Here is a 27,153-nt window from a genome sequence, read left to right on the forward strand (position 1 = left end):
TCATCGATTCACGTCTGTTCTGAGGACTTGGCTGATTCAGTGATCATGATGGCCCGATGAAAGCTGACCAGGCGTGAACAGGCAACGCATGAGATCAACTCGTCAGGCTTTCAAGGCAAGCAAAGGAAGAGCAAGACGACCACCAACAACACCATGGCTGCCCTGCCAGCTTGCTTACCTTGGTCGGTCGACTTTAATCCATCATTAGTGTCCGTCCTTTCCAATTCTTCTCATAGATGAAAAGCTTGCCAAGTTTAAATAAAGTTTACTGCTTGGCAAATACACTGTAGCTAACCATGGAAAGATGACATCTCTACTTCACGTACAGATAAGATGAGCCAAGGACATGGCAAGGTCTGATGAACCAAATCCCTTTCTCTCAAGGATTAACAGTATGGGAGCCAACAGGAGAAGAAAGTGAGCAAAAGATCATCCTGCTCCACACCACCCACTCTTGTGCATGAATGTGACCATGGAGGACTGATATCTGCAAACTACATACATCAAAGCCAACCCATGTGATATCCATAAATGCTGAAGGTCCATGGCTGTATACACATGTCCTGTGTGCAACTACTAAACTGGAGTTCATCATTGCAAGGCTTCCATATTAGAGTACTAGCTGATGCCAGTACAGATCTTTTCTCCTTTTTTCTTCCTCCAGTGCATGTGTCTCAGGGTTCACAAGCTCAATCCTCATGAAGAATAACGTATGCTCATCAAACAAAACCATTGCATCTCCATGAAAGATTATGGAAGTCCTAGCTAGAGAAGAAGTGATTCATGGAAAGATATATATAACAAGGAATCATCACCTGTCAGTATGTCCCCCCTCCTTGCTGTGAGCCTCAAGCAACCATTTCTATACCTTATAAAAGAATGTGTATATCTGTATTGTTGTTGCACATAAGCCTCTCATTTTTATCTTTTGTGTCATCTTCATTCCTGTGCAACACAAACAGTCACTGCTGCAGAAATATAGAAAGAAAACAAAACACTCAGTGACTGGATCTGCCTGCCAGTTTCCTTCCCAAGTCTCTCTGTCTCTCGGGCTACCTACTTGCAACACTTCCTCTTCTCTCTGTCAGAAGCCTCCTCCATGCAGTCTCCAGGTGTTGCTTTGTGTCAATGTGGAGGCTTCTTCTGTTGCTGAAGGCCAAACAGAGGAGATCATGAACAACTGAAGGGGAGATCAAAGATGTTCAAGGCAGCACGATGGAGGAGCGAGAAGAACAAGATCAAGGTTGTGTTCAGATTGCAATTCCAAGCAACACAGGTCAGTTTGGCCAACATATTACTGGTTCTACATGAACTGGCTTGGATTTGGGAGAATTCTGGTGCTACATTGTCGGTTTCCTTAGGTGCCGGTGTTGGGATCGGAGACAGTGATGGTGAGCTTGGTTCCTCTGGATGTAGGAAAGCCCACCGTAAGATCAGAAAAGGTTGCGGTGATGGATGGAACTTGCAACTGGCTGAACCCAATCTACGAAACAGTGAGCCTGGCGTGCGATCCCAAGAGTGGAAAGATTAATGAGAAGCTCTACCAGTTTCTTGTTGCTGCACAGGTAAGAAACATCGATTGTGCTCTGTCTGCTTCCAACTGCGACTGACCACTGAAGGGTTTGCAGGGATCAAGCAAGCCCGGAATTCTTGGTGAAGTCACTGTTAACCTGGCAGATTACTTTGAGGTGTTCAAAGCATCATCTGTTGCGCTCCCTCTCAAGGCAGGAGCCATCTTGCATGTGAGCATTTTGATGCTGCAAATTACTCGATGTCACAAATATTTTGTTGCTGGGTTTCATTCCCTGATTAATGGATTTCTACCTGAAATCACAGGTTACCATACAGAGAATGAAAGGTGAAGTTGCAGGCAGGTAACAAATAGCAGGAGTAATTCTACTGTAAGTCTTTCATGATTCATCTATGCTGCCTTTTGACTCTTCTCTTTGATCATTAGGGGAGCAGAAGAAGATGGAGATGGAACAGCAAGGCAACAATGCAGAACATTACAGAGCCAGATAAGTAAGTGTGACAATAAAAAAGGTCTCAAAGCACTGATCGGAAGGAATGATATGAATTCGGTGAAGGTAAGGATATGAATCTGCCGTCAAATAGTTCTTAGATATTTCTTTGTAGAAGGTATCGACTTATTATTGAAAGCTGCCTTCTGCATGCTTGTCAAAAACTTCAAACAATTGCAACAACAAATCGTTCAGGAGTCGAACTCCAAGAGAATGTTCGATAGGAGATCTGGAAATTGCACAATGAAATCCCTTGTCATTCTTCTGAATTCCCATAGATTGATGATGAACTGTTTCTCTCACTTCCAACAGGTTGGGTCATATGTCAACAGAGAGCCGAGAATAGACTTTCCTTCAAGCAGAAGCCTCCCCAATTGTGCTGATTCCAATGGCAAGCTCCAAAAGTCTCAGAGCTCTGGTGCTTTATCTGGAGCCACTTGTGGTAGTAGCTCAGAGATACATAAGACAAGGGAGAACAGAGTCAACAATGGCAGCTTCCTCTCACCTCTTAGAGACGTTTTAAGAGAGAGACTGCAATTCTCAGATGATGATGTTGTTTTGACGAGAAAGGTGGAAGAATCCGGGCTGGAGTTGCAGACTCTGCGAAAGCAAATCGTCAAGGAAAGCAGGCAACGGCAAGATCTTTCGAGGGAGATAAGTAGCATGAAGGAGGAGAGAGATGCTCTGCGAAGAGAGTGTGAAGAGCTGAAGTCTTCACAGAAGAGGAATGCTGTTGATGAGAAAGATTTAGCTGAATCACAGCTGGAAGAGGTCAAACAAGAGTTAGATCACGAGAGAAATCTGAACTCAAGTCTCCGCTTGCAACTGCAGAAGACACGGGAAGCTAATTCCGAACTGTTACTTGCTGTCAGAGATCTTGATGACCTGTTGGAGAAGAAGAACAGGGAGACACCCTGCTGCAAGAAAGATGAGAAAGACCTAGAAATGCAACTGGAACAGCTTGCTGCGGACTACGAGATCTTGAAACAGGAAAACCATGACATCTCATCGAAGCTGGAGCAGCATGAGCAGCTCAGGATTCACCATGAGTGTTCGGAACATTCAGCAATCATCCATGACCTCGAAGCCCATGTCGAAAGCTTAGAGAAAGAACTGCAGACACAGACGCAGGCTAAAGTTGAGCAGGAGAAGAAGGCCATACGAGCAGAGGAAACACTGAGGAAAGCGAAGTGGAAATTCGCTTCCACCATCGAGCGGCTTCACGAGCAACTTAAGCGGCTGTCTTCACAAGCTTCATCCGCATTCTACGGAAACGAGAAAGCAGTCAAGCATGCGCTGAAGGAAGCCAGTGAGCTGCGTTCACAGAACAGCTACCTGGAAGAGCTTCTGAAGAAAACCATGGAGGATCTGGCATCAGTGCAAGGCCAATGCCGTGTGAATCTTCAACAGCTACTGAGCCTTGTAGACTTCAAATCGAAAGAAGCAGATAAGCTGCAATTGGAGCTGAAAGATCGGAATGAAGAGCTCGAAAGGTATAAGAGAATGCGGTCACAAAAAACACAGATCCAAAAGCTCGAAACCGAGAAATTTCTTGCCTCCGAAGAGAGAGAAAAATTGGTGTATACCGCAAAGGAGATGATGCTTCGTGATAGAAATCTGGAAGGTGAACTCCTCGAGAAAGAGATACTGCCACTGAGGCAGGAAAACGGTGGCCTAAGGAATGTGAGGGGTGGAGAAGAGGCTGTGATCAGACTGCTGAACTCTGAGGTAGAAGCACTTTTAGACTCAAGCATAATCAATCATAATTCTGCAGAAGATCACTAGATAAAATAATTATTTCAAATGACTTGCAAGAGATTCAAATAGAACAAAAAGCAGTTTCATCAAAAGGATCATCTTAAAGCTCAAGAAATTGTCTGAAATTGCTTATGCACAATCCATTGATGTAAAATGAGGCATGGCTAGACACAACACACAAACACTGAATTGAAAGTTAGCATGTTGGCACCATTGAGGTTTACACTGAATTGTAGTACATTTGTAGGAAGACTGAGGCATAAAAATGATGTTTGTGTTCTGTGCAATCATCTTATGCAGGAAGACAAACATTGCCATGAGAGCTCCAGGTGTGCCAATTCCAACAAATGCCAAAGTGATGTTGATTGCCTGCAACAATCAAGGATGGAAGTTAAAGCACAGATTAACAATACAAACGCCAAAGATCAAGAACAAGCCACAAGGTGACTTTTTTTTTTATTGCTAGTATTTCTCTTCCTTGATCCACATAAAACTCCTAATACTTGTGGTCTTATGAGGATGTTAATCTGTCTGCAGGTTCTCAAGAACTAATTCAGAAGAAAAGGAACACATTGTTTCCTGTGCATTTGATGATCATAAGGTTTCTGAAATAATCAGTGAGTTGGCTGTTCTAAGGAAGCAGAATGAGTCAACAGAAGCTGATCTGAAGGAAATGCAAGAAAGGTATTCTGAGATAAGCCTAAAGTTTGCAGAAGTTGAAGGTGAAAGACAACAGCTCATGATGACAATCAGGACTCTTAAAAATGCCTCGAAAAATTAGTGGTTTTTCTTCCTTTAATCTTCCATTAATCTTTTGTATAGGCAAGAATCTGGATGCATCAGGGAGCAGATACAGAATTGCAAGGTGTAAATAGTGCATACATCTGTACTTTTTGTAATGAGAGGAACTTCTTGTCCTTGTGAAATGAAGTTGATATATTCCATTTACCTGAATGGTGCATACAAACTCCTGAAGTTAAAGTAGTCTCTATGTGTTGTTGTCATTGAAGCCATTGATCGGGGAGTTGATATGGTTTGGCTCGATCCTAAAGGTACAAGTTCATCGTCCAAAAGGGTTCACGGGGTGGGTCATGTGAGAAGATTGGGGCAGGAAGCGGATCCGGTTGGCACTACTTGTTTGCCAGAAGTGAGTTCTGCAGCCGTCTTGAAGTGCCCCTAAGCCTAGCCGAGGTGCTTGCATAAGCGGTCAACATCCAGGGGATGTTCCCAATCTGTTTGATGATTAAGTTAGCAGAGAAGTGGAAAATAGTTCAATTGCCTCCTTTGAGTGTTGGAAGATGGCTTTTATACCTGAGCCGCTGATGGCGTGAGGCTAGTGACGGGTTAAAATGTCCCTTACATCATCTTGAGATTCATTAATGTCGATGATTGGCGAGCACACCTCTTTGTAGGTGGCGTTAGGGAAAGACGACAATAGGGGTGTTGTTTGTTAGGGCTGAGGCCTGTTTGGGAATAAACAGGAATAACCCTCTGCATTAAGTATTCCAAAAGGTAGGGAAGAAAAATTGGACCACGCCACTTGAAATTCATACCTTCTATTGTTGGACGCACGAGCTTTCTCTAAACTATGGTTTAATGGGGTTTGTTAGGTTGCTCACAATAGATGACCTAAGTAAGAAGAAAAGAGGGGATGAGCCTCAATACTGTGGATTAATGTGCCTTACGATAGGCTTGTGCAACCCTTGTGGAACTCGAGTTAGGTAGGGGTCGATGGATCGTACTCCTATCGACGACTGCATGGGTAGAGTGCATGCTCTTTCGACCATTGTATTATCTAGATGGTAATCCTTGATCGAATGAATTGATAGTCATACTGAAGTTGTTACTTTCCCTGTCATATCATTATGAAACTTCCATACTCTCAACTAGACATCATCTTTTTATGGAGGATGTCACAATCTTCTTTGTTTCCATGTTAGGGAAGACATAACTCCAATAATGAGCTAATTGCTTCATTTTAGAGTATAATTATTTGTTGCTCCAAATTTGTAGAGCTATTCAGATGAAATATTTAGTAAGATCATGATCAACATAAGAAATTTACAATCAAGGAAAGCAGTATGTATATATTCGAGCTTGATCTTTGAATAAGACATCTAATTTCTTCTATTAAACTCATTTGCATACGCGATCCGATTTAAACGCGTCTGATTAAATAAAATATTATAAAAAATGATATCATTTAGTATTCCATCTTTGTTTTCTTGGTCGTAAAGTCTCTGTGTTCCTGACGTCAGCTCATCGAACCTCTCTGAGTCATGTGCTTGCTTTCCCGTGAAGTCTCGTCGTCCTATATAAGGCGGTGAGCCAACGCCAATGCCGCTCAGTCCTCGGTGCGCTCGTCCTCTGTCTTCCCACCCCAACCACCGCAACCCCCCCGTGTCGGACACCATGAGCTCAACAGAGGTCGACTCCTGCCTCCATGTGGCGGAGCGCGTGGGGCTCGCGGCCGTCGCCAGCGGCTCCAACTTCGTCCTCTCCCCGCTGTCCATCCGCGCGGCGCTCGGCCTCGCTGCCGCCGGGGCCAGCGGCGAGACCTTGCACCAGATGCTTTCCTTCTTGGGCTCCCCGACCGTTGACCACCTCAACTCCGCCTCCGCCCGACTCATGGCGTCCGTCCGCGGCGACGGCGACTGCGACGGCCGCGTAGTAGAAAGCGCCGGGCCGCGCCTGTCTTTCGTCAACGGGGTGTGGGTCGACCGGTCGTTGACCCTGAAGCCGGGCTTCGATGACGTGGCCGCTTCCGTCTACGGAGCGGTGACCAAGTCCGTTGACTTCCGGCAGCAAGTGAGACAACGATCTTATCTTTCTCTAACATCGATTATTTTTGTGCTTTCAGCAAAAAAAAAAAAAAACAAATGGAGCCTTTACGAATTTAAGCATTACTATATATATATATATATATATATATATATATATATATATATATATATATATATATGTTGAATTATTCCTCACAGTGCTACAAAAGTAATTTTGATTCATTTATTTGTGTTGGCAGGCTAATGAAGTAGCGAAGGAAGTAAATGAGTGGGTTCAAAAGGAGACGAATGGGCTTATCGATGAGCTTATCCCTGATGGAGCTGTGGATGGGTACACAAGGCTTATCCTCGCGAACGCTCTCTACTTCAAAGGAGTGTGGGCTGACAAGTTTGATGCTTCCGGGACCAGACATGGAACATTTCATCTCCTGGACAACAGTACAGTCCAAGTGCCATTCATGACTTCTCGGAGAGATCAGTTTATCTCCTCCTTCGATGGCTTCAAAGTGCTGAAACTGCGCTACCGACGGACCCCAAACCAGAGAAGTCTCCTCTACATGCTGATATTTCTTCCTGACAAGAAAGATGGCCTTCCTCTACTCATCCACAAGCTCTCATCTGATCCCAACTTCATCAAGGACCACACCCCACGTAGAGATGTTGAAGTTGGCAATTTCATGATCCCAAAGTTCAATTTTGTGTACGAATTCGAAGCATCAAAAGTCTTGGCAGACTTGGGCATGGAAGCTCCTTTTGATGGTGGGCATGCAGATTTCAGAGAGATGGTGTCGGATCTGACTCCACGAGATAATCTATTCATCTCAAGCGTGCACCACAGAGCGAGGATTGAGGTTGACGAAGAAGGCACCACAGCAGCTGCAGCAACCGCAGTATTGATTAGAGCACAGTGTTATCGTCCACCTGTGGACTTCTCAGCTGACCATCCTTTTATGTTTGCTATCATGGAGGAGGAGAGCGAGGCAGTGTTGTTCTTGGGGCATGTTGTTAACCCCCTGGTTGATTGATGAGCTCTCCCACAATGCATGTATGAAATGAATAAAGTGACTTGTTTTACCATGCAAATTCTCAATCAGAGAACAACAATTCCAATAATAGAGGCATAATAACATCATAAATCCAAACCAAAACATTATGATTTATTTGCTTCCAGTGCCAAGAAAATGAGGTCACAGGGGATTAAAGTCAAAGCAGGAGTAGCAAACAGTAATGAGAGAGAGAGCAAAGAACTACATTCACTTTAAAAGAGTTTTGACAATGGACTTGATGTTGAGCTTCTTAAGGTCGGTATACGATTGACCACAACCAACAAACATCACCGGAGCTCCGGAAACGTAAACCATGGAAAGAGCTGCTCCAACCTGCATGAAAGCTCTTCACGAGTTACAAAAACCAGGAAAACATTGATGGCTAATTGTAAAAGCAACTTCTACAGCATACAGTTTACCACCTTATCGTCGATTGTATCAAACTTGGTGAGCAAGATGCCGTCGATCAACCTGGCATTAGGAACCATGGACAGGTCGGCTAATTTCTGCAAGGTATGTCAAACCAAGAAATGAGTGGAGATATGTCCTTTGTGTTGAATTGGTGATCTTGCAAATTAGCCAGCAAAATCATACCGCACCTGGTTAAACTTTGTCAGTTGATCCACAGCATCGTTTCCAACCAAAGCCTCTCCAACAAAAAGAACTAGATCTGGGTTGTTGAGATTGATGAGCTTGGAGAGTGCTCTCATGAGTGGCTCATTATCCTGATAAGCGATGGGAAGAAGAATACATACAGAATATCATAAATATTAAACCATCGCAATAGTCCTCAAACAACTAAGCAATCTTACCTGCATTCGACCAGCTGTGTCAACAAGAACAACATCTGAATTGTTGCGTTTAGCTTCCTGGATAGCTTCATTTGCTACAATTGCAGGATCTTTCTCATAGCCTTTCTCAAAAATAGGTATCTGTAAAGCATTTTAGTTATTCTCAAATATTGTTCCATTACTGTAGTACTGCTCAATTGGCACCGACATTGGAATGTAACTTGTACATATGAGTGGTGATGCCATGTTAATTTCATCATTTAACATTCAACACTGAGAAAGAAAATGGCATATTTACAGGAAGATAGCATATCATATCGACATGTCAAAAGTGTTTTCTTATGGAAGTTGACTGAACAATTGTACATTGATAATCTTTGACATTTTCTAGGCGTATAATCAAGTTCCACCATCAAGCGCGGACAAAAACAGGGTGGTGGTGAACTCCGATAAACAACAAGAAAATGAACCAAAACATAGCATACACCACATAATGACAATTAAAAGAAAAAAACGTAGCATACTTGGAGTCTGCGTGCATGCGTGCGAAGCTGTTCAACAGCACCTGACCTGAATGTATCACATGCTGCCAGCATGACATTAATTTTATGTTGCAAAAGCCAGTAAGCAACCTATAAAATGAAAAAAAAAAGAAGGCACTATGTAATAGGATCAATACCAGTTAACTTTGGCAAATTAAGAGAAAGATATGCTTACTTTGGCAAGATTGGTAGATTTTCCAACTCCATTGACACCAACAAAAACAACAACATAAGGTCTTCCTTGCTCCTTGGCAGCATGGACATCTCGTAGAATGTCGATGGATCGTTTTGGAGTTAAAATGCGAAGGAGCGCCTCCTCCATAGCTGTCTGCGATTGTCATCCAACATTAACATAGAAGGTTTTGCATGAGCCAAGTGCAGAAAAACGAAGCCTGCAACAAAAGAAATTAAAAAAGCAGTAAGCCTACAAAACCTGGACTGTTGAAGACACTCTTGTAAAGGAGCCCAATTTTTTCCCTTCAAGACTTGTTGCCACTGATTCGCAAAGCTTCTCAGCAATCTCCTCAGCCTGAAAGTATCATGAAAAAGTAATTCTAAGAATGTAGTGACAAGTTAACCAGTTGAAACAAACATCAGAAATTTATATACATGAATAAACCAAGCGGATAAGATCAGACACGTACCACATTTTTGGTCATCAACCTATCTTTGAGAGCTTTCAGTGCTGGTCTCAAGTCGGATTTCTCTAACACAGCATTACCTGAAATGCTGAAGCCAAGAAAACCCAACAGTTAGATTCAGGTTTACATGGGTTAGCAGTTACACTTCCAAAGGAAAAAATCTATCTGACCATGGAGAAATCCGAAATATTCCTTATTATTGCAAAATCTCCAGTGTGATCGGGAAAGAAGGATGATTTAAGTTATCACCTTTTGACTTCTGATACATGCTTCTTTCATGACTTCAATTTTAGACCACTCATACATTAGCTGACAACTGTAGAGATGGCCCATACTAATATTTGGCTGTAAGATAACTGAGAAAAAATAAACACCAAAAAACAAAAGGCAATCTTTTTTATGCCACTGCAAGTCCTACATTTTTGTCTTGCAGAATATTGATAACTGTGAGGGATCACGCCTATTTAGGGTTGCCACTAATGCTCGTGATACAATCCGACTGTTTCTGAAGAACAAAGGAACAAGAAAGCTGATATCCCATCCTCTCTCAAATAATTATGAATATGACCAGGACACTTAAGCGAATGAAATGAAAATGTCGGATAACCCTGTCAGGTACTTTGATGCAATATGGTTTAGAAAACGTCGACCATCTTAATATCAATTATTAATTCACTGGATTTGCCGAAAATGATGTTTCAAATAAGCTGGGGAGACTTTAGTCATGTAACAAGATATGAATAGAATGAATCACTAGAACATATGTAAAGTCATTAAGCAAAGAGAATGAAAGCTGATACAAAAGAAAGTTAGACTAAACAGGTCATACATTTACTAAATGAATTTGATAGGAACCAGGTAAAGATATAGTAGTAACATCCTCGACAAATAAATCCAATTATCCAGGTGAATCGAGCTAGGAAAAACTCTTATAAAGTGAAATTTAAGACATGAAAGATGCCAAAGCCTATCAGAGCAATTGGTTGTAGCTTTATACAACAATCACAAATCAACAATTGCAACAATCATGTATATAAAAATAAAGCAATCTTTTCTTAGAAGAACAGTATCATCCTGCACCAAAGCAATCACCAAACTGTAACACTAAGGGGGTCCAAATTGAGATATTTACCTCTGGAGCATAGACGAAAACCACCCCTTCTTCTTCGTGCCAGGTTTCTCAGTCTCTACTTCCTCATCCTCCTCACCCTCACTATCGCTGCTTACAATTTCCTCCTTATCCATCATGCTCTCTCCCTGATCTGCTACCACAACCTCAGGCCCTTCGCCTCTATCATCCACTGGATCTGTGAAATCCAGTCTCGACTCGGAAGGCGAATCGTCCCAAACTCTGTTCTTCTTTGCAATCTTTTTCGGCTCTGCCTTGGCAGCCTTACAGCCACCACCACCAGTATCCGTCTTCTTAGCACCTTTGGATCGCAACTTCTGCAACTTACTTACATCGAAAGCCTCAACTCGAGGGGCTCCGTTCTCTTTTCCGTGTACTACTACATTCTGGGCGCGAGAATTCGGCTTTATTTCATTCTCATGCCCTTTAGAACTACCATTCTCTGACCGACGACCTTTTCCTGGATCACCGTCGGACTCATCTTTCCCCGAACCGCCACCACCACTACTCCGTTGCTTCCCGGAACCCCTGGAAGCGGCGCCGGGAACTTGCTTCTTGCCAGGCGCCGCGGGGGCACGGCCGGCCTGCTTGAACCTGCGCATCTCCTCGGCCCGGGCCTCGGCCTCCTTCTGGAGCTGGCGGAAGGTCTCGTCGAAATCATCGTAGGAGGTCCGCTTGGGCTCGTAGACCCGAGAGAACTCGCGGCGGGCAGCGGCGAGGAGGTCGTCGACGTAGAGGAGGTGGAGGATACGCTGGTAGACGGCGACGAAGACGAGGCCGAGGTCGTTGTCGAAGGCCCACTTCAGGGTGTACGCGGCGCATCCGGCGGGGGCGTCGTAATGGAAGGCAGAGTCCGCGGAGCGCTCCTCGAGGAGGCAGGAGCGGATGAGGGCGTCGATCGGGGATCCCTTGAGCGCGTTGCCGAGCTCCCACAGGATCAGCCCGCCCCGCGTAAAGATCAGCAGCTGCTCCAACATCCTCGGATCCGATCTGAACAAACCCAAAGAACCAAAACCCCACGGAAACACCAAAGAAAAAAAAAAGGATATGAATCCTAAATTTGCGTGTGGATTTGATTGGGAAACCCTAGAAAACAAGCAACGAACGTAGAAATGGAAGAGAATAGGAGGCACAAAGGGGAGAGGAAAGGGTCAACCCTCGTCTTCCCTGTGGGCATGTATTTATACGTGGATACAAGGATAGGAGGAACGGGGCACTACGTGACGTGGTCGACTATGACGGCACGACACGACACGACACGACACGACCCGACCGCGGACAACGCCGACTTTTCTGGTCCACGGTTTGACCAGATTCTGTTCTACGTATCAAATTCTATTATTTAAGCATGAAATCAGATAATTTATTATGAACGCAACACTGCCACTACTCGTTGGCAATTCAAGCCTGTTGATAACTCGAATCAACATGAACAGTTTGATCTTTCTCAGACGATGCGACTTAAACGTTTGCCGGCCATGCAAATTAACTGAGTTGTACATTTCCAAAGGCTCATCCAATCCAGTTCTAAAAGCCAACGTATGCAAGGAAAAGCACCATCAGGCCAAGTAGCAACATGAAGCTGGAAGCTCTCGTTCACCACAACAACAGCACAATGCCATCATCAATTACAAGTTGCAGCAGTATCACTGCAAGCTTAAACAGATACAAGCAGCTCCAGATTCTTTTAGGACAGCAGTGAAGTCGATCTGTTGGTCGCAGCGTGTTAGTTACCGAAAGCTCTGAGATTTAATGGCCAATTCTGCAGGCTTCATGGAGCGTTGCTACTTGATGACCCATATGAACACCACCATTCTGGCTCGTAACGATTAAGAGCAACCCTCGCGTAAAGTCAACGTCGACATTAGCGTTCCTTGGATCCAACTTTGAAGGTCAACCGCTGATGACCGAGGACGGGTCAAGGTTTTGACTGGAAAGTGTACTGTGTGGGGTACTTTGGTTTATCTCCAGCCTCAGGTTCAGATTCTACACTTGTACAGGTTGCTGGCTTTTGACTTTGATCCGGCATATATGAAGCTCCCTACAGTCACCTATAAGAAGGTAAATATATATCATGTAACGAATTAGTAACTAAGATTGAATTGAGAACAAGGTGAGGAGAAATATTGTCATCAACCCAAGATCTCATCTAGCAAAATCTTGCGAAATATAGTATTGACCGGCTTCATTTAGCAATGTGAGTTAAATATAGTAAAATTATACTGTTTGAACTCTGAGAATGTTGATTTGAGTGAGATATTAAGTCCTCCAAGCAACTGCAGTAGCAAGTCTTCTGAACATCTCCTTCCTGGAGAAAACATGGCAATGTGATGTTTTACAAGCTTGAAGCTGGACAAAGTAAATGCGATAAGGTTGTGCAATGACTTGAGATCATAAACCTTTTGAGCTGTCTGTCGACTGTGGAGGTGCAAAGGAGTCCTCGGTTCTCTTCGGCTCTCCTGAGGAGGTAAGGCATGACCTGCTCCACTGGCCCAAATGGCACGTACTTGCTCACTTGGAAACCAGCATTCCTGAGTCCATGTGTGAGCCCATCTGCCATTCCCATGAGCTGCGCAAACTGCAGTTTGTGGTCATCCCTTCCAATTCCCAATTCCATTGCCTTTTTTGCAGCAAGTTGTCCTGCAACAGATTCCATGGTAGATGATGATCCAGATTCTCAAACTAAGGCAAAGTAAGGCTTGACTTGATGATTACTGTACATCTACCGGATTGAACATTGTGGGTGGCAAGGACGACTGCACCGGATCTCCTGCTGACCTTTTCGAGCATGAAGGAAGAACAACTATTAAAGCAATCGTGCGTTTCTTGGATGCTCGGATGAACAGGCGACGGCGCGCCCAAGGATGATGCCAACTTGGTCTCTCTTGTCATATAAGCCCCTCTCACTAGCTTGATCCCCAAAGAAACCCCCTCTCGCTCCGCAGCTCGGACGGCGTTCACCATCCTCTCCTTGGAGTCCCTCAGGTAAGCCTGGATAGTTCCGAAGACGATAGGGTGGTCGCCATGATTGAATCGTACCGCTGCTGCATACGTGAAGTAATCAATCGCGGGCTGCACCGAGGTGTACTCTGCGTCGATCAGCAGCGGGATGTTGGCTTCTGTGCATCGTTCGCAGATCTTGGACAGCCTCTGCGAGGCCAATTGGAGGTCGCACTCTTCCATCTCAGTTAGAGGATCTGGCGCTGAACGTGTGAGGTAAAGGGGGCTGGAGTCGCAGAGAACAGGAATCGAATTGGTCTTCCACGGAAGTTGCAGAGTAGGGTCTTGTAGCTCCCACCTTAGCAGATCACTGACTCTCTCCAGCAACGAGATGGGGCAAATTGCTGTGATCTTTACGCATACACTTGCCTGATCGGAAAAAGTTTCATTAGATTCGTTTGGTTCTTCCTGAGGTGTATATGGCATAAAAATTATTTTCCAAATCTAACAAATCCAAGATTCTAGAAAGTCTAGATTCCTTCATAATGAATTGCTATGGAGATTCGATTCGATCCATCGAAGATACCACTGCTATCCCATACGTGGCATGCCAAGGTTCATCGATTACGAATCTGTTATTCGTGAAGCAAACTACTTACGGAGGAGGGCGGGAGCGACGACGCCATCTCGACCGTCCGCAGGAAGCCGGCAAGGTTGCGGGCGCAGGCTGCGCCGTCCTCGGCGTCCTCCATACCGTAGTCCAGGATCGAGCGCAGCCGCTGCTCCTCCCACATCCCCGTGACGGTGCGGCCCGCGTCCTCGAACCCCTCGCCGGCGCAGAAGTGGCGGTGCACCGTCGCCCTTGCGGCCCCGATGGCGGCGGCCCGGAGGAGCTTCCCCTCCGACGCCAAGGCGGCTCGCAGAACCGCGACGCCCACGTCGACAAGGGAGCCGGCGGCCATGGCGGATAGGTTAGCGAGGGAGTGGAGGAGGGAGGCGGTGGGGACGGAGGCGAAGAGGCGCTGGGTGTCGGAGAGGTCGATGACCGGGTTCGACGGAGCCTCCGGGAGCTTCTCGGTGAGGGAGGAGGAGGTGGAGAGAGATCGGGCAAGGAGGGATGCGGGGATTCTGGCACAAATGTTGGTAGCCATTGCCATTTGCGGGCGGCTTCTCAAGGTATGGTTTATGCTTTCTTGCGTAAGAATCGTGTTGAGCTTGAGAGTTCGATGCATTAATCTTCAGATATATAGAGAGACGACGGCCCAACTTGGGCGTTGGAAACTCCGTTACTCGCAGAGAAACGGGTCCCGTTATAGAAAGCTCTGCTGTAACTTTGGTTCCGTCCTAAAAATTCCACAGCTTATTATTCGGTAGAAGAAGAGGTGAATCCCGGTGGGCTCCACTGTTTTAGCTAATTAAAAGATGGTATTAGCCTTGTGTAACAATTAAATTGTGGCTCGTTGTTTTGACCGTTCCATTTGACGGCGGAATCAGTTGATGGTGCCGAGATAAGAGTCGTAACTTAATCGGAGACCGGACCACCACGTTTGCGCGAGATACGCAGCGTTTCCCATCGACACGATTGGATGCCACGTCGCCATCCCCAGAAGATTCAAAGGGCGATTCGGTCCAGCAAGATAAGGGTTGACTCGCGGGACCGTTGGAATCTGCGTTGATAAGGATACATGCAGTGCGATGTCACCCAACGAAGCAGCGAACGCTTCCTCCGTCGTCCATGACAGGAGGAGCTCATTATGGTATGGCATCCTCCAGCAACGAAGGAAGGAAGGAAGTGCAGTATTATAGCGATTGAAGGCTGTGCATTCCCAAATAAATAATTTGACCATCACTTGAGATATGGAACAGCTCATATGCTACCAAAAAGTAAAGGATTACTCGATTATTACTGGCCAAGATTTAACGAAGGATGCTAAGGTGCAGCTTACGACTCACGTACCTGTTTAGGCTCGGACAGGAGGTATACAGAAAATAAAGGATCCCCTCAAATTCCTACTGAGAGTGAGATCATGCAATTCTCGGTTTCTTTTAATACGTGATCCTATATTTTTTTGTATAATTTAATTGATTTTTTTTTTATAAAAAATAAAAATATTATACTAAATTATTTAACATTCATTAGATCAAACATATAAATAAAAGAGGAATAAATGAATGAACAAATAGCAAATCTTACCAAAACTGATATTTTTTTTAATAAATGAAGACAAAAAGGGAACAATCAACTGAACAGATGTTTTACTTGTTTTATTACATAATATTGTCCTGTTTATGTATGAAATATTGACCAAAAATAATGATAGTTGACCCATCTAAATCTTTTAGTTTATTTTTATTTTACTTCTTATGTGAAACTAATTAAGATATTATAATCACTATTTAGTGTTAAAAGATTAATATAGTCACAATATTGTAACATGCAACATAATTGTCATCATCATGATCCGATATGATGGGATATCATTTTATTTTATTTTATTGAGCTTGAACAATTGAGATAATACATTCATCAAACCGTATTATATTATATGAATTCAAATCTTATCTTTCAGGTTTGTGTCATATGAATTTATTTTGTCGGGACTTTGAATAATCTATAATCACGTGTAAAATGACTAAATTTGACACGTTAAACACTTTATAAAGGAAAATTTTATGGTATAAATAAGAAAGTGATAAAAAAATAAAGATTATATTCATTAAATCTTTATAAGTCAATCTAAGTTATTATCCATCTTTAATACGAGATTAAAACTAGAGAATTACAATCTCATCTATTTAAGATCAAACTAGAGAATTACAATCTCATCTATTTAAGATCTTGATATCACATTATAATCTTAACGATTAATCAAGTAGGGTGACTCTATTCAAGATCATGTAGGAATTTATTCTCGACCTCTAATCTGATCTACGAATCATTTTTTTTTTGTACATGAACTTGTCATAACTCGATCTAACTTATTGAATATGAATCAAACTAAAATATTATAATTTTTCTCACTTAGGGGTTCTCGTCAAGCTCTAATATAATAAAAAATTATACCCTAATATAATATATTTATTAATTTTAAGACTATTTATCATGACCCAATATGATGAGATAATTAATCTATTAATTTTATTATGTCTAATCTACTGATTCAAAATATTTAAACCTAAATTAATAATATTAATACACTCATGGAACCATCATAAATGAACCCAAATTCTTACCCACATCCAATATTAGATTAAATCTGAAGTATTACATTATGTCCATTGATAACTTGCTGAATGTGTCACCTTGCCTCATAAATTGTTTAATCTTTCAAAACTGGTACGACCTACTCTTTTCTGGGCCATGAAAATTATCTCAGTTCTACATTTCCAAAGGCTTGTCCAATGCAATTATGACAGCCAACATAGGCCAAAAAAACCATCCCTGGAAGTAGCAACATGAAGCTGGAATCTCTTGTTTAACACGTTGACAGCACAATGTCATCATCAATTACAAGTTGCAGAGATGTCACTGCAAGCTTAAACATATATCCAACCCAGATTCTTTTGGTACAGCAGTGAAGTCGCAGAGCAACCGTTTCTCCGAGAAGCTTCAGAGGGATGATGAGACCTGTTGGTCGCAACATGCTACCAAAAGTTGTGAGATTTAATGGCCAGTTCTGCAGGTCTCATGGAGTGTTGCTACTTGATGACCCATAAGAACGCCACCATCTTGACTCGTGATGATCGAGAGTTATCCTTGCGTCAGGTCAATGTCGACATGAGCTTTTGATTGATTGGGAAGTGTTCCGTACAGGGCACTTTGGTTATCCCCAGCCTAAGGTTCTAATTCTTTACATGTTTCGTTGCTGCCTTTTGCCTTGTTCTTTGCCTTTTGATCCGGCAATAAATGAAGCTCCCTACGATCACCTATAAGAAGGCATATAGTATATTACAAATTAGCAACTAAGATTGAGAAAAGAACAGGGTGTGAAGAGAACTTGTCATCAAGACAAGATCTCATCTAGCAAAATCTTGTGAGGCGAGTGAGCAAAGACATATATCTGTTGTTACTATAGTACAATTATACATGTTAAACACCCTAACCCTTGATTTGAGTGATGCTAAGTCGTCCAAGCAACTGCAGTGGCAAGTCTTCTGAAGATCTCCTTCCTGGAGAAAACATAGCAATGAAGATTGAAGCTGGAGAAAGTAAAAGTGACAAGGTTGTGCAATGGTTTGAGATCGTAAACCTTATGAGCTGTCTCTCGACTGTGGAGGTGCAAAGGAGTCCTCTGTTCTCCTCGGCTCTCCTGAGCAGGTATGGCATGACCTGCTCCACTGGCCCAAATGGCACGTACTTGCTCACCTGGAAACCCGCGTTCCTTAGTCCATATGTGAGTCCATCTGCCATCCCCATCAGCTGTGCGAATTGGAGTTTGCGATCAACCCTCCCAATTCCCAACTCCGTTGCTTTTTCTGCGGCTATTTGTCCTGCAACAGTTCCCACGGCAGATGATCACCCAGGCACTCAAAAGTAACACGGAGACCGAGTCTTGATGAACACAGCACACCTACCAGATCGAACGTTGTGGGTGGCAAGCACGACTGCACCGGATCCCCTCCTGACCTTTTCGAGCATGAAGGAAGCGCAACTGTTAAAGCAATGGTGTGTTTCTTGGATGCTCGGATGAATGGGCGACGGCGCGCCCAAGGATGATGCCAACTTGGTCTCTCTTGTTATATATGCACCTCTCACTAGTTTGACACCCAAAGAGACCCCCTCGCGCTCCGCAGCTTGCACGGCGTTCACCATCCTCTTCTTGGAGTCCCTCAGGTAAGCCTGGATCGTTCCGAAGACGATAGGGTGGTCGCCATGATTGAATTGCACCGCTGCTGCATACGTGAAGTAATCAATCGCGGGCTGCACCGAGGTGTACTCTGCGTCGATCAGCAGCGGGATGTTGGCTTCTGTGCATCGTTCGCAGATCTTGGACAGCCTCTGCGAGGCCAGTTGGAGGTCGCACTCTTCCATCTCAGTTAGAGGATCTGGCGCTGAACATGTGAGGTAAAGGGGGCTGGAGTCGCAGAGAACCGGAATCGAATTGGTCTTCCATGGAAGTTGCAGTGTCGGGTCTTGCTGCTCCCACCTCAGCAGATCGCTGACTCTCTCCAGCAACGAGATGGGGCAAATTGCTGTGATCTTTACGCATACACTTGCCTGATCAGAAAAGCTTTGTCAGCTTCATTTGTTCTTGGTGAGAAGAAGTAACAATTATTTTCTAATTATAACATATCTAAAATTCTATTAGTCTTAGATTCCTCCATTTTGGAAGGTCAATAAATTTAGTTGACCAATTCAAAGCAATTCCACCGTCTACCCTGTTCTTCTTGCCAGACTATTTGCATGACTGCATCTGATTGATTTCTAATCTCAACTTCAAATCTTCATAGGTGACGAAAATGAAGTTGAAACCACAACCTCTCTATCATTTCACTCTCCTATGCCACTCACAAGAAACTAGAGCGATTCCCGAATCAAGTCACGTTTTCCGTGACGCGTTTCTCATGAATCATTGTAATGAACCATGGAGATTCGATTCTATCGATCGAAGAAACCACTGCTATCGCACTCGTTGCATTTCAAGGTTCGTCAATTACGAATCACTTAATCGTGAAATAAACTACTTACGGAGGAGGGCGGGAGCGACGACGCCATCTCGACCGTCCGCAGGAATCCGGCGAGGTTGCGGTCGCAAGCTGCGCTGTCCTCAGCGTCCTCCATCCCGTAGTCCAGGATCGAGCGCAGCCCCTGCTCCTCCCACATCTCCGTGACGGCGCGGCCCGCGTCCTCGAACCCCTCGCCGGCGCAGAAGTGGCGATGCACCGTCGCCCGTGCCACCCCGATGGCGGCGGCCCGGAGGATCTGCACCTCCGATGCCAAGGCGGCCCGCAAAGCCGCGACGCCCACGTCGACAAGCGGGCCGGCGGCCATGGCCGAGAGGTTGGCGAGAGAGTGGAGGAGGGAGGCGGTGGGGACGGAGGCGAAGAGGCGCTGGGTGTCGGAGAGGTCGATGGCCAGGGGTGCCGGCGACGGAGCCTTCGGGAGCTTCTCGGCGAGGGAGGACGCGGAGGAGAGAGATCGGGCGACGAGGGACGGGGACATTCTGGCGGGGATTTTGGTAGCCATCGCCATTTGCGGGCGGCTTCTCGGGGTTTGCTATATGCTATCTTGCGTAAGAATCGCAATGAGATTGAGAGTTCGATGCGTTATTCTTCAGATATATAGAAAGATGACGGCCCAACTTGGGCGTTAGAAACTCCGTTACTTGGATAGGAACGGGTCCCGTCCCGTTATAGAATGCTCTGCTGTAACCTTAATCCCTCCCCAAAAAAACGCTTATCGCGTACCCCTTCTTCTCCCAGCTTATTATTAGATAGAAGAGCGAAGAAGAGGTGGATCCCGGTGGGCTCCGTTCTTTCGCCCAATTAAAAGACGCTACGAGTGTTGTGTTACAATGAACGGGTGGCTGCTTCTTTCGACCGTTCCATGTTGTGTCAGCGATATAGGTTCATGACGCCGAGATATCAAGTCGTAAGTTAAATCGGGGGCCTAACCATCTGGTTCGTGAAAGACACGAAGCGGATCTCATCCACATGATTCGATGCCACGTCACCGCTCGGTCTGTTACCGGCGAAGATTCGACGAAAGCACACTTGGGCTCGGACACGTAAACAGGAGAAGGAAGGAAAACCGGGATTCCCTCTAATTCCTACTGAAAATTAGATCAGACAATTCTTGTAACTTTTTTTTTCTGCAGTCGTCCGTAATTTTAAAGCCGTTGAAAATTCGCCAAACCCATTTGTTGAGGGTTAAAAGTCCAAAGAAGAAAGCCTTGTTATGGATGATTAGTTCTAGAGATCAAATCTCTTACATGGCTCATCGTAGTTGAAGTTACTTAGTGACTGAAGAAACAAATAAAAATTTCTTAGCATAATAATAACTTGTTTACATGAAAAAATGAATAAAGGATTATGTCAAGCTGTAACTGCCATCAACAGTTAACCGATCAAAGCAAACATCATCATCACTGGAAGTAGCAACAGGAAGATTGAAAGTCCATTTCAGCACATTTGACAGCACAAAGCCATGATCAATTACAAGTTGCAGCATGACAAAGAAGCACAACATGTCATTGCAAGCTTAAACAGATATCCAACCTGGATTCTTTTAGTACAGCAGTGAAGTCACAGAGCAAGCATCACTCCAAGAAGCATCAGAGGGGTGATAAGATCCGTTGGACTGCAGCATGTTCACATAAGCCGAGAGATTTAATGGACAAATAATGCGAGTTCTGCAGGTCTCATCGAGTGTTGCAACTTGATGACCGATATAAGCACCACCATTTTGACTCGGAAACAGCTAGAGAGCTACCCCCGCGTCAAGTCAATATCAACATGAGCATTCCTTGTATCCAAGGGCCTCAAACCAGGCCAACTGCCCATGACCAAGGAAGGGTTAAGATTTTGATTCGGGAGTGCACTGTATGGGGTACTTTGATTATCCCCAACCTCAAGTTCTGACTCCGCACATGTTTCGTTGCTGGCTTTTGCTTTGTTCTTTGCCTTTGATCCAGCATAAATGAAGCTTCCTACAATCACCTACAAGAAGGTATATATGAAGGACAACAAATAAGTAATTAAGATTGAAATGAAAACAAGGTTTCGATAAAAAGAAGCACAGTACTAGAGTTGGACTGCAAAAGTATGCGTGTAACAGCAAGATTTGACAAAAACCTTCCCATTTTATTCTCTCCATAGAAAAGAAGCAATTCTAGAAGTCAAAGTAGGGTATATAATCAATTAAAATATGAATCCAAGTAACAGTAACAGTACCTCAGAATACTTAAACAAAGAAATGCATAGGAACTGCTAAATAGGAGAGTTTTGATTACCACCACGAACACACATGGAGGCACACCACCAACATTTGAGGATGTCATTTCAGGTCTAAAAGCAGTTACCTGTACAGGGGTTGCAGCTATAAGCTGCCCTGCTACGCCACCACCAATTACCCGACCATCAGGGCTAGAGAGAGAGATGCTCAATCCTCCAGTTCTGCTATGAGATCCACCATTGTTGGTCAGCATGTATGAACCAGACAAGCAGAGTATTTCAAAACGGCCCTGACCAAGTTCAAAACTCAGCATAAGTTAAACATGGGACACCAGGGAGATCCTGAGATCAACCACATAGTTGAAGTTACCTGGTTACGAGGCTAACAAAACCTAAACTCATCATGTTCATATTGCAAGGCAAAAGTATGCACTTGTGTGAAGCAAAGAGAATAAAACAAACTTTAAAAAAAAAAATGCAAATTTTGAGATATTATAGAAAGAAACTTCATTAACCTCCAAAACCTCCAAATGGTGAACAATCCAAGATCTCATCCGGCAAAATTTTGTGAAGCCAGTGAGCAAGACAACATGCTAGATACATAAGTGTACAATTAGAGTTTCAACATACTTCATTTACTAGAAAAATATCACATGTTGATTATAGTACAATTATACAACTTAAATTCACCAATGCTTGATTGCTCCACTGTGCTATTTGTCTTGCACTATTCTTCAGTGGCAATGAAGAATTAACATCATAGAGGAGGAAGCAGTATAAAGGACAGGTGAGTTGAGAAATTAGTGGTAGACACACAATTATTATATGTACAAGTTGCCAGTTTCAATCATCTAAGAATCTTGAACCTGAAAAAAAAAATACAGTAATCTGTCATTAGAATTTTCATCTAGAAAACCTTGGAAAATTTTAGAGGACACAAGTGCCATTTATGTTCCGAATCAGTTGTTTTTCCTTTCAGCAATCGGGCATTGAATAATTCAAACTATAGGGAGATGTAGTCATATCAGCCTTCAGAGTATCAAATCATGAAGCTAGGTCTCTAAGTAATACTTAACTTTTGGTGCTTCAGCTTGCAAACAATAATTAATGAGATAGGCTCTATCGTATGACATAGGGAAAAATTTTGGGAGAAAAAATGATTGTTAGTAATTCAAGTCAGAAGAGTTTCTTATGAACAAACAAAGTGATACTAAAACTTTTAACAAGCATCTATATGATAATGGTCAAGTTAATCTGAACTCTCATCATGTAAAATTTTAGAGCAGAAACTGTTTTCCTCCAGATTCATGAAGAAAAATCAAAACTTAATGCTGATGGCTCATCACCTGTATCACCCCTCCATATCATTCAAAAACTGAATATTCACTACTTAATAAATTGACAAACTGCAGCACTTTTCATCAGTCCAAGGACTCCAAGCATATCCACTATCAAATAATTTAAACATTTTTAATTTCAACAACAATATATATACAATACCAATATTTTTGACAACACCTGTAAGATGCATCATTCAACTTGGGCGGTTACAGTGTTTGGAAATATACTCTCATGTAATACATAATCAACTGAAAATGCTCAATGAAAAAATAATTAAAGATGTTCTGAACCTCAAAAGTGACTGTGCCCCCAGAAGTTGCAGATTGCCTAAGGGTCACAGCAGACACAGCACCATTTGCTGAGAGAATACAGACAGCCCTTGGTCCCTGCTGTGAAAATGATAAAATCTTTGCGGCAATGTCCTGCACATAAAATAAAGTATGAATACCATCAGTATGTACCACAACATCTGTGAAAGACTTTTTAAACTTTCCACATGGAAAACATGCAAGGTCAACAAAAATTTCCAGAAAGGACATTGGGAATGACAAATGTATGATGCTTTCAAGCAGTATAGTTACAAATGAAGTATACTTAACAATTATTGATTGAAACAAAATAATCCAGTATGTAAATAAAAATAAAGAATGTAGCATATAATTTGGATAATTAACAACAGTCCCATACAGTTTCTTAATTGCGAATTGCAACTTGGATCTAAATTACAAGTCACTACAACTTTCTTAATAGATAAGAGCTTTACAGAAAAGGGATGTGAAACACAATGGCACCACATCAATGACCATGTCTGTAAAGCATGGAAAAACCAAATCACCGATGAATATACAAGAGAAACAAGCAGATACGATAATGCTTCAACATAAGTCAAGTTATATCTACAGAGCTTAATACTTAATGCCAACCACAGTGGCAACTAAAATACAGAACTTCCTGGGAAAAATAAAAATGGCACAATTGTGGCTTGTTTCAACATTATTTACTAAAAGAATTTCACCTAAAACATAAGCAATTTTACAACCATATTCATCTTTTAACAGGAATTTAAGAAATACTAACAATGTTCCTCTTGATTCAAGCAAGTTTCAGACAAGCAAAATGATGGAAATTTCTGTGATCTTGGGAATTAATTAATATGCAATGTCATAACCTTAGATACAAATTGCAGTTCGATGCCACTTAATGACCCTCAAGTTGAAGGATTTGGTTCATTAATGAGTATCTGAATTGTCTTTGAAACACACACACACACACACAAAAAGAATGCGCTCACAGTTATGAAACTCTGATATCTGGGCACAATCATTTGAGTTTCACAATACACACAACAGTAAAGACCATGCAAACTTAATAACATCTGAGTGATGACATAACTCATACTGTTATCCAGAAAGAATATTTTCCTTCAGCATGCCACCCCAAAAAGATTATCAATGACATGAGAGCTATTGAAACAGGACATATTAAAACCCATTATATTAAAAACAATAGAACTCACACCTCTCCTTCTGCAATTGTTATGATATGTGGAGTGAAGCCAGATCCGGCTGAACCAGCAAACCATTCACCTGTTGAAAGACAGTTGACAAAGAAGCTTTCACACACTATTTTGGCAGTTTATGTGGGAATCAAGAGGAAGCAATTAAAAGTAAACTGAAACCAAATAAGCCAAGAAGCTCACAATATTCTTGTAATGTGTTGAACCTTTAATATGATTATGGTTATTTAAACTTCAATTTTTCATACAGTTCTCACGGCACATAAATAATAGAGCATTCACTCAAGTTACAGCAAAGAACTATTACAATATTCTCGACCTTATCCACCATAACCAATTGGATCATGAAAGAGAAAGGGAAGGAACAACTACCTTTTTTAAGTCGAGACAACATAGTTATCTTCCTATTGTCAGATAAAGCCCCTCTATTTAAATAATCTATCTTTCAAAGAGGCTAAAAATATAAGGCAAAGCTGTTGGCCATCGTTTCTTTCTGAAATAAAGATTCTCATAGATACTAGTACTGGTCGTATAGCATGAATATCCACCACCTCATTGCTCAAATTGAAACGATTTCATGTCCATATCAGACAACGCAGCCTTGCATCTTCCGGCTATTTAACAAAGAGGAATCAGATGGAAGAAAAAAAAGGGAGTATCTTTCACAGAGGAGAGCCAAAAGAGAGATCTTTAACCCACCCAGTGATGCTAATTGTTGCTTCCTCCCAGTGCCGGGTGGCCGCCCCCTCCGCTTCTGCGTAGGAGCGCCCGACCCCGACGCCATCACTGTCCCTGGAGGAGCCGCGGACGAGGAAACAGGCGAGAGAGCCAAAGCTACACTCCCATCCGGCCCATACTTTCTTGGCCTGCCCCTCTTCCTCTTCGCCGGTTCCACCTGGCTCCCTCCTTCGCCCAGATCGCCGCCACCGCCGTCGTGTGACGAGACCGCTGGTGGAGACTCCACCTGAAACGTTGCCGTACCAAGGCCAGAGGACGGCACGGCCAGACTCGTGCCAGGGTTCAGCATCGACCGGATCCCGGGCTGTGCCGCCCCATGCAGCCCAGGCTGCGAACCAGCACCCGGACCTGGAATTCCTCTATGCGCCATGTAATACGAGGATGGGCCGGACATCGCCATGGCATCTCTCCCGTCCATGCAGGAGCTGTTCCTCCCTCCCTGAAGACTGTCAGCACGAAAACTCTACCCGAATCAACCAAGATCCGAACTTTAGGGTTCGGATCGCGACCAGAAGTCCCAAACTCGATACCTAGCTGAACGAGCCGAGAGCAGATGGAGAAAATCCGGGTGCCATTTCCGCTTTATTCAACCAGCAAAAATCCACCTCTATCCTACGATTTACCCCTCCTCGTCTCTTCTTCAATGCAAAAAAAACGCTGCAGAGAAAGCGCGAGTTTCGAAAGCTTCCTTTTCCCGGAAGAATGGCGAGAACCAAGGCTCGGCGCGGATTGGTGGAACGATCTAGACAAGGAAACGCTGAAGTTAAAGCTCAGAACCGCTTCCCCAGAAACCCGAGCTCCCTCTTTCTCTCCCTCTCTCTATCTCTGATCCTTCTCCTCCTCTTCGCTCCTTGCAGAGAGAAAGTTACCAGCGACACAAGGAAAAGCAGAAGACGGAGATTAGAGTCGTAACCGAGGGAGAGTAATCAACACGGCAGGCGGTCTCCGGAAAGAAGAAAGGAAGAAAAAGCTCGTATTTTTATTTCTGGCTAATTCTGGGGTCTGAGGGAGCCGAGAGAGAGAGAGAGCGAGAGAGAGAGAGAGAGAGAGTGTGTGTGTGTGTGTGTGTGTGAGCGCGTACGGTGGATACGGTGATGATCGGATAAATACAAAACCTGCTTTATTTCTATCCCCCCCAAAATAAAAAATAAAAAGAATAAACAGAAAGTAAGCGATATTATCCAAAGGAACGAACTCAGATACTTGCTGCAAGCGCTGGGACAGCACACTCCCCTCCGAAAGGGACCCACCGCCTTCTGACTTATCCGAGGGCGAGAACAACTGCGGACCCACCTTGGCGGTATCAAATGCGTGGAAGAGTTTATGCGGAGCTCAAATCGATTGTCCAAGTCTCTGGTTTCACGAATCGCGAGGCAAATAGAGGGCGCTGATTGAATTCTACCACGGAGGCTTCTGTGGGCTCGTTTCGTCGGGAAGTCATGAACTCAACAAACTACCCGCAAAGGCTCATGTGGGTCCGATTTCAAATCCAATCACTAGGCAGGTGGTGTGACGGGGAATGGATCAAAGAGTAGGAAACGTATCCGCTCTCGGGAAGTTGGATTCCGGGTCGAGCTGATGCGGGAACGGCGGCGAGGCCTTCGCCAACGTCGATGGCGAGGTCACCCGAGCAGTCCGATCCGGGGGGGACGGAGATGGACGCGCGACACGCGCTCCACGTTTGGAGCGGCCGCAGAGAGGTTTAAATGGGGGCGTCGGGACCCCTGCGTCCCGCGCTGCCTGCAACTGGGGCGGTGAGCGTGGCGCAGCTTTTCCAGCAGAACATGACGCGGGCATCCTCGGAATTCGTGTGCTCGGCCTCAGCAACTCCAAAGTCCACCATCATCCGTCGCTGCGCTGCCAATCTCCGCCCCACCTCCTTTCCCGTGGTTAGATTTCACCTGCTGCAGGACGAACTGTCCTTTGCGTGTTCGGTTTCTTAGAACACATCATTGCACTGAATCGCTATTTTGATTGAAATAAAATGGAGTCCAACAATGTATATAGACTTGAA

General features: G+C 43.9%; 6 protein-coding genes across 7 annotated transcripts; 2 read left to right on the top strand and 4 right to left on the bottom strand.

The window, feature by feature from the left end:
* The first annotated feature begins 644 nt into the window (after positions 1-644).
* On the top strand, positions 645-4,676 carry LOC103972604 (uncharacterized). Its single transcript, XM_018820534.2, has 8 exons — positions 645-1,276; positions 1,362-1,565; positions 1,629-1,742; positions 1,837-1,874; positions 1,958-2,087; positions 2,334-3,749; positions 4,080-4,222; positions 4,317-4,676. The coding sequence occupies exons 1-8, from the start codon at positions 1,199-1,201 to the stop codon at positions 4,558-4,560; spliced, it is 2,367 nt and encodes a 788-aa protein (XP_018676079.2). The 5' UTR covers positions 645-1,198; the 3' UTR covers positions 4,561-4,676.
* Positions 4,677-6,127: 1,451 nt separating this feature from the next.
* Positions 6,128-7,639, top strand: LOC135626734 (serpin-ZXA-like). Its single transcript, XM_065132312.1, has 2 exons — positions 6,128-6,587; positions 6,802-7,639. The coding sequence occupies exons 1-2, from the start codon at positions 6,192-6,194 to the stop codon at positions 7,585-7,587; spliced, it is 1,182 nt and encodes a 393-aa protein (XP_064988384.1). The 5' UTR covers positions 6,128-6,191; the 3' UTR covers positions 7,588-7,639.
* A 55-nt stretch (positions 7,640-7,694) lies between these two features.
* On the bottom strand, positions 7,695-11,851 carry LOC135626733 (uncharacterized). The gene is made up of 9 exons (XM_065132311.1): positions 10,715-11,851; positions 9,586-9,670; positions 9,375-9,470; positions 9,117-9,269; positions 8,924-9,031; positions 8,421-8,540; positions 8,208-8,333; positions 8,031-8,114; positions 7,695-7,941 (listed from the first exon to the last, which is right to left on the bottom strand). The coding sequence occupies exons 1-9, from the start codon at positions 11,686-11,688 to the stop codon at positions 7,816-7,818; spliced, it is 1,872 nt and encodes a 623-aa protein (XP_064988383.1). The 5' UTR covers positions 11,689-11,851; the 3' UTR covers positions 7,695-7,815.
* A 140-nt stretch (positions 11,852-11,991) lies between these two features.
* LOC103972606 (proline dehydrogenase 2, mitochondrial) lies at positions 11,992-14,927 on the bottom strand. Its single transcript, XM_065132313.1, has 3 exons — positions 14,311-14,927; positions 13,438-14,080; positions 11,992-13,351 (listed from the first exon to the last, which is right to left on the bottom strand). Exons 1-3 carry the CDS (start codon positions 14,881-14,883, stop codon positions 13,047-13,049), a joined length of 1,521 nt encoding a protein of 506 aa, XP_064988385.1. The 5' UTR covers positions 14,884-14,927; the 3' UTR covers positions 11,992-13,046.
* Positions 14,928-17,108: 2,181 nt separating this feature from the next.
* On the bottom strand, positions 17,109-19,886 carry LOC135626246 (proline dehydrogenase 1, mitochondrial-like). Of its 2 annotated transcripts, none has more exons than XM_065131421.1 (5): positions 19,341-19,886; positions 18,227-18,869; positions 17,902-18,142; positions 17,756-17,821; positions 17,109-17,578 (listed from the first exon to the last, which is right to left on the bottom strand). In XM_065131421.1, the coding sequence occupies exons 1-4, from the start codon at positions 19,842-19,844 to the stop codon at positions 17,773-17,775; spliced, it is 1,437 nt and encodes a 478-aa protein (XP_064987493.1). In that variant the 5' UTR covers positions 19,845-19,886; the 3' UTR covers positions 17,109-17,578; positions 17,756-17,772. The 2 variants fall into 2 exon arrangements, with proteins under 2 accessions (XP_064987493.1, XP_064987494.1); XM_065131422.1 differs by having other exon boundaries at positions 17,739-17,821.
* An 854-nt stretch (positions 19,887-20,740) lies between these two features.
* LOC135626735 (AT-hook motif nuclear-localized protein 9-like) lies at positions 20,741-26,209 on the bottom strand. Its single transcript, XM_065132314.1, has 5 exons — positions 25,101-26,209; positions 24,404-24,471; positions 23,176-23,307; positions 21,673-21,834; positions 20,741-21,310 (listed from the first exon to the last, which is right to left on the bottom strand). The coding sequence occupies exons 1-5, from the start codon at positions 25,555-25,557 to the stop codon at positions 21,080-21,082; spliced, it is 1,050 nt and encodes a 349-aa protein (XP_064988386.1). The 5' UTR covers positions 25,558-26,209; the 3' UTR covers positions 20,741-21,079.
* Between the last annotated feature and the right edge of the window lie 944 nt (positions 26,210-27,153).

The sequence above is a fragment of the Musa acuminata genome, chromosome BXJ2-11 (assembly GCF_036884655.1).
Source record: "Musa acuminata AAA Group cultivar baxijiao chromosome BXJ2-11, Cavendish_Baxijiao_AAA, whole genome shotgun sequence".
In the NCBI taxonomy this organism is placed as follows: domain Eukaryota; kingdom Viridiplantae; phylum Streptophyta; class Magnoliopsida; order Zingiberales; family Musaceae; genus Musa; species Musa acuminata.